The 12809-nt window shown below is 39.4% G+C and overlaps 1 protein-coding gene across 2 annotated transcripts in view; it reads right to left on the minus strand.

Annotated features, from left to right (window-relative positions):
• The window catches only part of sugt1 (SGT1 homolog, MIS12 kinetochore complex assembly cochaperone), a 28907-nt gene that overhangs the window by 1676 nt on the left and 14422 nt on the right, over positions 1–12809 (minus strand). Inside the window, exons 2-5 of one of the 2 annotated variants that reach the window (XM_022252384.2) lie at positions 4484–4580; positions 1050–1157; positions 737–827; positions 5–192 (exon numbers count right to left, since the gene is read on the minus strand). In XM_022252384.2, the coding sequence (XP_022108076.2) occupies positions 5–192; positions 737–827; positions 1050–1157; positions 4484–4580 (484 nt within the window). The remainder of the gene's footprint in view (positions 1–4; positions 193–736; positions 828–1049; positions 1158–4483; positions 4581–12809) is intronic. The other variant, XM_087132451.1, reaches the window with a different exon arrangement.

Below are 12809 nucleotides of genomic sequence, written 5' to 3' on the forward strand. Positions count from 1 at the left end.
TCACAAATGACTTGTTCATGGCCTTCTTGACGTCATCTGAGGCATCCGAGTAGATCTTCTGGAAGAGCTGGTTGAGGGCAGCCTCCCCCTCAGCCGACTCCTTCTCCTCTTCCTCTGCCTCTCGGCCGATCTTGTCCCAGTTCCGAGTCACGTGGCTAGATGTAGGGTACTTGTGCACAGTGTCTTTGACATCTGTGAAAATAAAAAAAAATGGCGTCAAAGGACAATTATTGTCTGACCGTTTAAAGGTTGGCAAGCACAGATTTATTAAAAAACATCCTGAGATTTTTCATATAACTTTCCTCCTACTGCCATTTCCCGTCCACATCTTAATTATTTAATTATCAGTCATACATGTACATCCTCATACATATACATATTGCTCAACAACAATGCAAAAAATTAAGGACTCTAATTAAATCCTTTGCTACATGTATTTTAGAACAGGCAATATTTAATTATTAGTTTCATAATGAGTGCAAAATTTAAAAGTTTCTTAGAAAGTGCAACAACTGGACACAGACATTTAAGAGGTTTACCAGTTTTCAGGATCTGATTTGAGAAAAATGTCTGAAAGTTACACTTTGAAAAGCTAATATGAACATTCATGAAAAGCCTCTGCTTCGATATAAAAAGCCACATCAAGCAGGAATGAGGAAGTTTTTGAGGGCTGCACCCTTCAGTCAAACTGGCCCGATTGCATACGCTGCTTGATTCCAAACTCAGCAAAGTTCACCTTGGTCTACAGTTGTTTTGGTGGCCAGGGTATCCTCTCCTTCCAGCTTGCTCCACATCAAGCCTTCCTCCTTGGCCAATTTCAGCTCAATCTGTTTATAAGTGGCAAATCGTTCACATGTCAAATTCTGGCCAACATCAACAACTGAGGGTCCAGCGCAGTTGCTGGACAAATCCTTTTTTTATGATTTCACTGTTTACTTTTGTGCTAAAAAGTGAAGACGGTCATCAAAACTTTATAGAGAGCCCACAACATGTGCATGATCATCGCAGCAAGGAGGCTGAGAAAACATGACAAAAACACAGTGACCAACCTTCACCGACATGATCTTGGTGGTGCACTTGGCGGGGATGATCTTGTGGGCCAGGTCCAACTCCAAACTGAAATCACTGCCAGAGGACTGCTTGACTGTCACACTTACCTGCAGGGTCAGACATCACACAGGTATAGTAAAATCCTTCCGTCTATGGGGATATGCACAGATTTCTTTTCACTCACCATCCAGCCCCATTAAAATTAAACTTTATTTGCTAGATGTAGACATCTGAAACAAGCTTTTCTCATTCTCGCAACAATCTTCCTTAATTTGCTAGGCTGTCCAACATGAATAGACATTGTGGAACTTCTTACATAAAACTGTCTAAAGTTGCAAACATTTTGTACCACCCGAACATTCCAAAATGAAATCCAAAGTGAGAAAGTTGTCAAAATGGAAATTAAAAATATTCTGAACCCAAAAAATGTCTTCACATGCAAATTTTCTTGCAAGAATCGATTCAACATGCAATAATGAGACAGGAATAATCCAAACACTCTATTAGATAAAGATGAAGACTTGACAGTGATAATGGGATAGGAGCAAGTTGCCCTCTGAAAGACATTTGCTCCATTTTTTAAAGGAATTCAAAGAGCAAAAAACATTTGGACCATCGTTTCTGAAAAAGCTTCCCGTTTTGTCTCACCTTGACCAAGAACCTGGACAGGCCACTTGGATTTGGGTCACTAAAACATTTAAGGTCATAATTCAGATTATAAAGGAGGGTGGCACACAGAATGGGCGCTCAGTGTTGGGTTCTGGCGTTGGTTTGAGTTTGGCTGTACATGTATTTTACTTATCAGAGATGTCACTAGCCTATGCCAAAAAAATCTGAAAATCAACATATCCACAGCGCTTTGCACGGTGTCGGTTTTATACGTATTAATGCATGGGTCTGCATGCATGTACATGTACGCAACGTGCATCTTCATCATGCAGTCACCTATAAAAACAAAAAAGTTCTTTCTTGATCATCGCTGGTCGATCACAGAAATGAGTTGCAGCCTACATGTAGACCAGCCTGCTGTTTTTTACTCAAAAAGATACGTACGTTTTTTTTTTTTAGTTTGTTTGATCAGCATGACCAGGGCAGGCTATGTCATAAATTTGCTTGATTGAATTGGATCAACACTTGCCAAAGATTTATTTAACTAAGGCCTAATGCATGTACATCATGCAGTCTTTTATTAGGCCAAAAAAATTCGTGTAATGTTGTTGTGCTGTGCATGCCTTTCAAAAATTTGATTTGATTTGATTTCATTTCATTTATTATTTCGCAGGTCGAATTTACAATGGATAAAACAAAATAAGTACAGAAAAAAAATTACATACAGTATAGACATAAAGAAGACGAAGTTAAAAATATAAAATCAAACCTAATAAAAAGACTAAGACCCAAACACCAAAACAGTTGCATGCCCCTGCGCGATTACTAAAAAGTGAACTAAATCACTATCAAGTAGTTCTCCCATAGCTAGCATGACTAAAAACCCTAAATTGCAAAATCACAAACATTTTAGCAGACTCTCTTGATCGGTAAGTCGGAACATTTTTTTTGTTTGGGGGCAATTTTGTGCTGATTGAATGGCATCAGTAGGGAGGAAATCTTCCAAAAGTATCTCAAAAAGTGAAAAACTTTATCTATGGAAATATAACAAGTTTTGCCCTTACCCAATGTATATTAATAAGCACTGTATGCTCAGTGCTTGTCCGAGAGCTTGCGAAAAAAACCTCACAAGCTTACTCGGGTGGGACTCGAACCCATGACCTCCTGCTTACTAGTGCAGATGTCTTAACCACTCGACCACCGGGCTTGCCGGGGTCGGCTGGCCGGTCCGAGTCAAATGAAGCAGCGGGTACCGCGAACTATTTTCAAAAAACCCTTTTTTTCGCAAGCTCTCGGACAAGCACTGAGCATACAGTGCTTATTAATATACGTTGGGTAAGGGCAAAACCTGTTATATATAATTAACAGCTCCCCAACGCAAAAATACATCTTGAAAATCTATGGAAAAATGTCTAAATACAGCAATTCATAAGAAAATTATGAACACTTCAGGCATTCATGACGGCAAACTGGCCAACAGTGTCCGTGTATCGCGTGGTAAGCATGCGTGATGCATCTAGACCAGCGGGCACTAAAGTGAGCAGAACAACCTCAAATTTCTCACGAACACAGAAAATACATACATAAATAAGAGACCAAGTTCTGTGAATTAACTTGCTGAAAACTTCTTGCAACATAGCAATCGATATCTTTCCGGCCTGAAACGTACAGCTGATGAAGAGTGGTTATGTACAGCACATTCAGTACAAGTACAGTACAGACTGGTACTGATTGCTACATTTGCATGACGCATTCTTTTTCATGGGTGCGGCGCAGCGGGAACCAGAGCAGCTACGTTTAATGGATAGAGTTTCGCGCACGTGTTTTCACAGTGGGACAGCACGCAAAGAATTGTAAGGGCGATTTCATGTCTGTGCGTGGCGCTAGGTGACAGGTGATGAGCGATCAGCCTGATTAATGTCTTGGGCGTAATTCTAACACAAAACTAATAATAAATCGGATGCCATAATCCCAAATACTGTGTTGATATTTTAAGAGCTGTTATTGACATGTTGGTCAGACAATTTGTCCGAGCATTTTTTTATTTTGTTCGGACAAACACAATAAGTGCTCGGAGTTGGAAAAATGTCCGATGTCCAACCGTAATTTCACACTCTGATTGTTATCCTTTTCTTCGAGCCATCTCCACTGAAATTTATCCTTGACATATCTTTCAATGTCTTGAAGATCCTCGTTTCTGTTGACAATTAGATGCTGCATTTTGTTGGCCCTCGAGCATGAAGTCGATCTATGCGTGTTGATCATCCAACGTACAGTATAATGTACGTTCGTTGTGTATGTTCATGCATCGCACATGAGGCATGAGCATGCATTGAGCTAGTACCCGTTAAAGGTCAATATTTCAACGTATTTCCAGTCACTGACAACACCACTCAACGCTGTCCTTCGTATTTCGCGCCACAATGACTGACGTAAGCACTCTATACTGCCGACTACGCTCAAGATTAAATACCCAGTCGCGTGTCGCAGGATACACGTGCATCATAGATTTGCTTCCAGTCTTTTCTTCTTTATTTAATTCTGTCAATTTTAAAAACATTGAAGGGGGAAATGTAAAAAAAATCGGATTTGGGAGAAAAAATACCAAAAAGTCGGATTTCCGATTAAAATTGGAAAAGTGGCATCTGTGACTTACACAGTGATGAAGAACCTCGGAGAAATTGTTTCAAGAACCTATCTATATCTGCAGGCTTTCAATGTCTCATGTACTCTATACAGATATTTAGACAACTATCCCACAATGCATGTAATCTAAGCTGACAAATTTTGGCCACACAGTGGTAAAATACTCAGTTTTACTTACTGCTCTTTCTGTGTAATCAACTTGTACATCTTCTTTCTTGGCATTTTTGATCATCAGTGTGATGACTACACTGGAATCAGTCTGGTACCAGTCATACCTGTTAAAAGAAAAGGGAATGTCAAATCAAGTACTTAATACAGCCTGACCTGTTTAACGTACACCTGAGACTTATGTGGATTCAAACAATCTCGACAATTTTTTCAATAATTCATGTACTTGTGTATTGCTCCTTTCTCAATGTGACCTGACTCTGTATCCATGTACATGTAGCAAGCAACAGGGACCCTGTTTGGCCTTACAATTTCTTCCAACAGAGCCATGCAGTCATGTGACTGCCAATGGAGTGCTTAATGGAGTGCTTCCATACATGTAGGCTTCACTTCAGAGGTTTGTCTGGAAGCAAAGGGGTTGAAATCAACGGTAGTCCACTGGCCAGTAGAGAATTCTGCGGACCAGCTGATCTAATAAAACTGGTAGTCCATTGCACCGTTGCAAAATGTACTATATATAATAAAGTATTAAAGAATTTAAAAAAAGATCTGTGTACTTATTACCCCGAATTAGTAGCGCAGTGGATGAAGTTATATTTTCGCGTGCTGTGTGTACCTAGCTATGTGGCATAAGAACGATCCAAATTTGCCACATGTGCGCACAACGCACAGAGCTACCTGAGGGCATTTTCGAAACAAGTGGATTCAGCTTAGACTTTGGTTTCGTTGGTTCCAGTCAGAGCTTAAACATGGCAGGTTATGGACCATTAGATAATTTTCAACTTTGGGGGTTCATTTTTCCTGAAGTGAACAGCAGTGAATTAATTTTCAATGTCTAATGTAATGAGGGAAGTCATGGCTGATATATGGAACAATGATGACTGTGTCCATCTTTCAACTTAATTGAAATTACTTAATTAAAGTCTCAAACGTCAGCATTTTTGACGAACATGAAAAACCTGTTGAAATCCTAGCCAATAAAATTTACCGAAGAGTGATAATCCCCGCGGTTATTTTACACAGATTTATATGTGGTGAAAGGTGATAATAGTTACACATATTAAAACCACAATCACGAAATTAAAAAGTACCTCTCACAATTACTTGGATCCCAAAGCCAGCAGTCACGAATGTCATTTGATTCTGTCAAAAAAATAGACTGCAAAAAACAGCCAATAAAATCAGAATCGATGTACAACACAAGCTTTAAAAAAGTGTAAAAAAGCACCCCCAAACCATCGTTTTACAACTGGACTGATCACATTTTCTTCAAGTACATGTACGTTTCCAAAAACCACAGTCCAAAATACTGATCATGGAGATTGTACAGCTTCCATCATTATCTTTAAGTGACGTTAGAGCAGCGTTTTAGCTAGCGAGCCATGCAGCCGTGTTTTGCATGGCCAGTTTTGTGAAATCACGGCTCATTTTTCAAGCACGGCCTCGCAGTGCAAATCAAGCGTGCACTACTTAATTTGAGTCTTGTGTAATCTAGATCCAAAAAATTGTGAAAATAAAATCTGAGATAAAATTCAGGCTTTTTCTATGCTTTTTCCCGGCCCCATCAAACAAGTCCAACATAGAAAATATGCTGCAGTAAAGTACATGTACGCTGGGACTACGGTTCGGACATTTGGTTCGAATGTTTCAACGCCGGCAGGCGGGTTCCCTTACTTACAAATAGTGAACTAAAGCACAGTATCTATGAACCTGTAACAAATTAAATACACGGAGCCATACTTGTTCACCAGCAAACGATCGTACATGTAATCAACCTCATTCCCATGGCAATCGTTAGCCACCATATTGCGCCCACTCTCGCACAAGGTAATCCATAGGGAGAAGGTTGACATATAACCGTTTCGGGGCTTGTGCTGCATGTTCACTATATCATCCAGAATGAAACAAAAACTAACAGAATTTCTTCTCAAAGGCAAGGGCTGGCCTACACGCAATCTTTGATATTGTCAATAATCAGCATAAAGCTTGTTTAGGTTCTTCTACCTTAACGATGGAAAATATGGTTGAACTCTTCCGATGCCATGTTCAGACTCATGCACAAGAAAGCGCGAGCACGTGGCCTGCCTGTGGTGTACATGGATGCGTGTATAGTGTGCATGTATACGCACTATGCATGTACGACATGTGTTTTGTTATCAACATTGAAGTCGAGTCTTGTACTCAATTCGCTTGTTCTTAGCCAAATTGCTGAAGGACACATGTATGTAAGAATACTGGGATTCATTTTATATCCTTATTTATTTTTGTTTGCAAATCACATAATAATCTGTATGAACGGTATTGCAAACAAGAAGGGAGAAAAACGTTTGTCAAGTACTGACCTGCATTATTACCTGCACACCATTTTTTAAAAACAAAATGAAGTGGTTATGAGAAATCTGTTCAAAGGTGTTTGTCATTCACTTCTTTGTTGCAGGGCTGTTTCATCATATTATATAAAACAACAATTGCACACAGTTTTACAATTTTTTTCTAAAAGCTGTTATTTTTTTGTTCGAAAAGGCTAAACTCTCAGAAAAAATGTCAGAAATTCCTCAGAGACCACCAGAGAGCATCTCAAACAGGCATAACTTCCAGGACCCTTACACAGGCCCTGGATCCCTGCTGTAAGTCACAAATTTTGGACTCAAGATTGCACTCCCTGTTTTTCATTTAGCACTCCCACTTTTCAAATCCTAGCTAAAACACTGCGTTAGCATGGTTAGAGAAATGTTTCGCTGCATTGTGGGCCGTTTGATCTTTGACATCAATCCAGATAGTGCACCCTCTTTTTCAATTGATATTCATGAGCCCCTCCATGGAATGGCAATGCTCTGGGATTTTTCTCTTCGTACCAAGGTTTCTCAAAAGAAAATTAATCATAACGAATGACGTTCATAAAAAAATGACATCCGAGACATAAAATACGACTCATGATGAAAAAAATGTTCTGAGTTGTTGATTTTTATGTAATTTTCAGCGGGGATATCTCCAAAATAAGCGGCAAAATGAACATCGTGTATGGAATTTTCATGCACTAGGCCTATACTTTAGGCTATATCATGACAGCATTTTCTGCATTCTCGAACGTCATGCATTTTTTGTCAAAATTCTCGAGCCTCATCAAAATTTTGTCATATATGACATTCACAACTAACATATTGTACTCATTACACAATTTTGATGCAGCCAAACTTAAAAAGATTATTTTCGGTAGTTGAAAGGTATAAAAATGAGGCAATTCAGGGGCGTCACCAAACCCGTTGACCGGATGCCCGCACATGCGCACGGGCACACACACACACAGAAAGTGACATGAAACCCATGCAAAAACAAAAACATGACAAACTTTTAACACCCATATCTAACGTTCCCTAAATCCATTTACCTTCAAATTTTAGGATGGCAGAAATAAATATCTCAACTATTGACCCCCGAAAAATAAGCGCAAAAAACCAAATACTTCGTGAGAAAAGTGAATAAATTCCTCGCGGAAGCACGCCCGGGGTGACCATTGGCCGCACAGTGGTCACAGCGTCGATCATGCAAGCTCGCACGGCACGCGTGGTTGCACGTGCTTCGGTTTTGATCGGATTGACATTCGGGTTTCGTTGCTAATCCGGAGCGTGTTTTGAAAGCTACCCGAACCCCTCCGGTCTTTTCCGAAAGTGGAAGGATTCATGTTCCTTGTGTGTTTGTCACATCGAAATCGGCCCAGTGGTTGAGAAGCTACCTCACAACCAACATTTCAACGCCATGTCTCTCCTTGAAGTTTACAATCTTATGTTTTGTGACATCGTGAGTATAAAATATATTTATATTAGTTGTTGATTACGAGTTTTTAAGCATATTGGCCAAGTAACAGCGTCCGGAAATGTATTTGTTCCGGACCACGTTTGAGCAGTTTGCACGGAGAAATCGTTCACGTTAAATCTAGACTGCGTACCACTCGACAGCGCCCCCACATATAATAATGGGAGTCTGGGTGCCCGACTAGTTCAAGAAATTTGTAAACGTGAATCATCACCGTCGTATATTTCGAGTCCTTTTATCATAAGCTCATCAAAATTAATCACTAATACCATTCTTAAAGAGTAAAAAGTTTCCCAATCTTTTGGTAATGGGTTTTTTTTTAGTTAAAAAATGACATTGTACGAATATGTGCTCGGTAAACTCATCTCATGTGGTGGTTTCTATTTTGTGATAAACTGTTCAGGTGTTCACGTCATGAAGTGAACACCGCGTTAACGTGTCTTTGACATTGTTCAATGGGGTTTATTTATCGAAGTATGAGGAAAAAATGTAATCAAAGAAAGCAAAGCCAATTTGTAAACTTAGAGATTTTGTTTGGACTTTCCGGTCGATCTACACCAATTTAAGGTTGATCATAAAAAAATACTTGTCACTCCAAAATAATGTTTGCTAGGCCTATCTCGAAAAATCTTCTCTTTAAAGTTACCCAATCATTTTGCAATTCTGAACAGAATTTTAGCAGAACGCAACTTTCTAAGTAACTTACTTCATGTTATTTATGGACACTTTCCTACTTTTAGGACTACTTTTGAAACATGCCTAGAACAATAGTGATCAGTATCGTTATACAGAATAACCTTTAAATTGTTGCCTGTTCTTTTCCTTTAATGATAAATCATACAAATAATCTATACTTTTGTTTAATGGCAGACACTATATATTTGATCTTATTATTTTGTGTGTACTTTTTAGATATTGGGCCATATGCCAAGGAAGCTGGTGTCTAGTATCTACAGGAGGCACTTCGCTCAGGATGGACCAAGCTTCCCAGTTCAAACCCACATCAAGAATGGACTCGTCCTTGAACTGCACAGCTACATCTAAACAGAACAATCATTGAATTTGTTAGTATACTAAAACTAAAATCATAGGTGTGATAGGAGTCAAAGCTCTGTGATATGAAAGTGACAGTTGGCATTGCACCCAAAGGGCTGTAAAAATCCACAACTCTCTTTACTTACTGCAAATATTTGCGGAATTCCTTAAGGTTGTCTTGTTCCAATTTTTTCTCAAATTAAAGGTAATTAATATGCAAATCATTTTCACTTAATTGAACTTTCACCTGTAGTTTCTGAGGAGTACAGGGTGTGTCAAATACATTAGGAGTATACCGTACACGTACATGTGGCATTGATCCTCAACAATCCCAATAATTGGTGCTGAACTGTTAAAAAACACGAATGATTATTTATGCAAATTGATCAAATTTACGCATTGCATATATTGATTAATTAATTAGAAAATGGCTTTATTTACGATAAGACAAACAGTAATGTTTACCAACATACGTGTAACCACCACATCAGAAATTTAATCGAAGAGTAGTAGAGAAGAGCCGATTCTGGATCACACGCCCCTTTTTGCCCGGTTTTTGCTCAAAGCCCTTGGGTAGTACATCGACCCAAAAAATCGTCGAAACAATTTTGGTGGGGGAAAATGGGAAAAAATGAGAAAATGCCGGAATTGTCGTGAAACCCCAGTTTTTGATCAAAGCCCTTGGGTAGTACATCGACCCAAAAAACCAGGGAATTTCCACTCACCTTTTGGCCTCGGCGCCGCTCGCTCGCTCGCTGACTAAACAACTCGTGACTAGCGCCGGGGATTTCCACTCAACTTTTGACCCCGGCTGGCTAAACAACTCGTGACAGAAATCCCGCCCGAATAAAAATGATAAAAAATTTAAAAAACCTATATATAAATAGAACATGTCAACTCAAATGTATATCGTCTCAAATGACCACGAACGTCTAAATGCCGGCAACAAAAACCCAAAAATTACCTACGGCCCCTTTGACTCTGAAAATTTAGTCATTTTAAGACCTGCAAAGAATTCTTCTAAGATTCTCTATTCTCACGAGGGTCAACAGAAACGATTGTTGATTAGGCTTGAAGACCCTTGTTACGGTATCAACCCGGTTTACAAATATGGCACTAAGGAACCTACTGGCCAAGATCAAATTTGTTATCAAGTGTCTCCCGATACTGAATCGCTGCTGTTATGTATAAATGAAGCATTTTATAATTATTTTGAAAAATTAACAGATGATATCCTGGAAGATCTCCCCGTGATTACGCGTAACTCTTTTAAGGTGTCTCAAAAACTAGATGACATACCCGATCAAATCAATTATTTAGTTAAGCCGGCTTATACCGATAAAAGTAGGATGTACGTTAAGATTGCCTATGATGCCTCTTTGGTGGATAAATCGTTTAAAGAAATTGATCGCTCTCTTTTTGCTAATAAGAAATGCCAAGCGATCTCTTTGATCTCTCCTAAAGATATTTACTACGGCGCCCACGGTTCACTTTCTTGTGGCGCGAGTGTTAGATATCGAGTCATATCGGCTATGCTAACGGTTGAAGAAAAACCTTACCTTTTGGACGCGTTTGATTAAGAGCAAAACCAGTGAAAGTCAATTTAACCCCGGTTGATATAACCGGGGTTAAATTTTTTTTTTGTACTTTAAATAAATAAACCCTCATATAAAATGACTGATGCGGAACTTTGCCATTTGCTGAATCTAAAGGAAGTACACATAATTGGGACAACGAGAAATGTACAACCTAGGCTACCTTGTAACCACCAAATAGTTGAAACGGGTGAAAGATACGCGTGTAAACATTGCAGCCAAATTTGTGGGTGGGTTTCTTCGTTCGGAGCCGCAGACGTGGGAGATCGGTACTTTAATCATCACGTTTGGAAGAAACCACCGCCGCCAAAATCGAGAAAAACCTTACAAAAATTTAACATTTGTTTTCAAAACGGCGAAGCGGGTGAAATAGAATATAAGTTGAACCAAGTTTTAAATGGTAATATCTCTAGAGGTAAACCTTTGAAGGCTTTAATCGCGGTGTGTTATCAAGACGTCACTGGGGAAATCGAATCTGAAGTTAAAGACCTTTTTCAAGTCTCGGACAAGCACTGGAAAAACGCCCTCGAGAAGTTTAAAAATAGTTTAATTTAAAAATGGAGACGCACACTTTTAACTTGACCGAGAACCCGCAGACGTTTAGATTGAAAAACGAGATCAACAACACCAAAGGCGACAAAGTAGTCCGAGTAAAGAATATTCAGTTTGAAGCTGGATATTTTAACGTAACAAACGCCACCGAAATTGAGTGGGATACAAACTTGGACGGTAGGCCAGCGGGGGTACTTGGCGAACGACCACCCGGTATGCCCTCAGTGGAAAGAACGGATTCATCCCCCAATCCAGAATTAGTACAAACAGCTAAAAACAGATTGATCGAAGCAAATAAAAGAGTCGAGTTAGCGGAAGAAATCAGAATAATCGCTGATGAAATTGAGCAGCTAAACCAAGAAATCGCAGCTTTAGAAGATCAGTTAAACCAAAGACAACCATCAGAAACGAGAGTTCGTTTAGCTTTTGATCTCGACGATAAAAAAATCAAATCAGCTTCACTGCTCGAGGGGCAAAGACAAGCTTTAGATGAAATATACGAAGGGAATCCCCCAACTCGACCTACCACCACCACCAGCTCCCCCAGGAGACCTAGAAGAGAATTAACTAAAAGACTGTTTTTGACGGGGCTAACTGAACCTATATACGACAGACTTCATTCGCAAAGCTCATCCGAACAATTACCCGAGGGTCAAAGAGGAAGCATCGTGGTATCCCCCGGTTATTACGGCATAGACTGGTTTCACTTTTTGTTAAACTCGATACCGGGCGTTTCTTTTAAGGTTCACTCGGAATCTAAACGGGTGACTTTGGCCATTACGGACCCCAATCTCAAGTTGCGACTAAATAAAGAAGTGTCCAAGCTATTAAACTTACCCAAAATAAAACTTTTACCCAACGTCATTTACGAAGGCAATTACGATTTAAACCCCTTGAAACTCGCGTTTATTCATTGCAAACAATTAAATACATTTGATAACTTTTATAACGGGCGGGCTTTAGACTTGCTAGACGTGATAGCTACCGAGCCTAGCACCCGTAATCACTGTGAAACGGCTAAAAAGTTAATCGACAGGAACATTAGTGAATTGACTTTTTCTGTTAAAAATGACAGAGGTGAGCTCTTGAATAACATCGGCAAAATTTTAATCGAGTTAGACATTTTTTAAAACGCGTAATTATAAAAGTAATAAGATGATATACCCAGATTTAAGTAAACACTCGGAGTTGACTTTAAACTCGGTTGAACAAGTGGAGACAAAGGTTTACAGGCTAAGAAAGATCGAAGAAATTAAATCCCAAATCCAAAGAGAACGCGACGCGAGGGAAGCTTGCTACAAAAAGATCAAACGACTTTTAACAGCGCTCGGATACGTGGAG

The sequence above is a fragment of the Acanthaster planci genome, linkage group LG02 (assembly GCF_054643075.1).
Source record: "Acanthaster planci isolate LZ-2023a linkage group LG02, COTS_SCS, whole genome shotgun sequence".
NCBI lineage: Eukaryota > Metazoa > Echinodermata > Asteroidea > Valvatida > Acanthasteridae > Acanthaster > Acanthaster planci.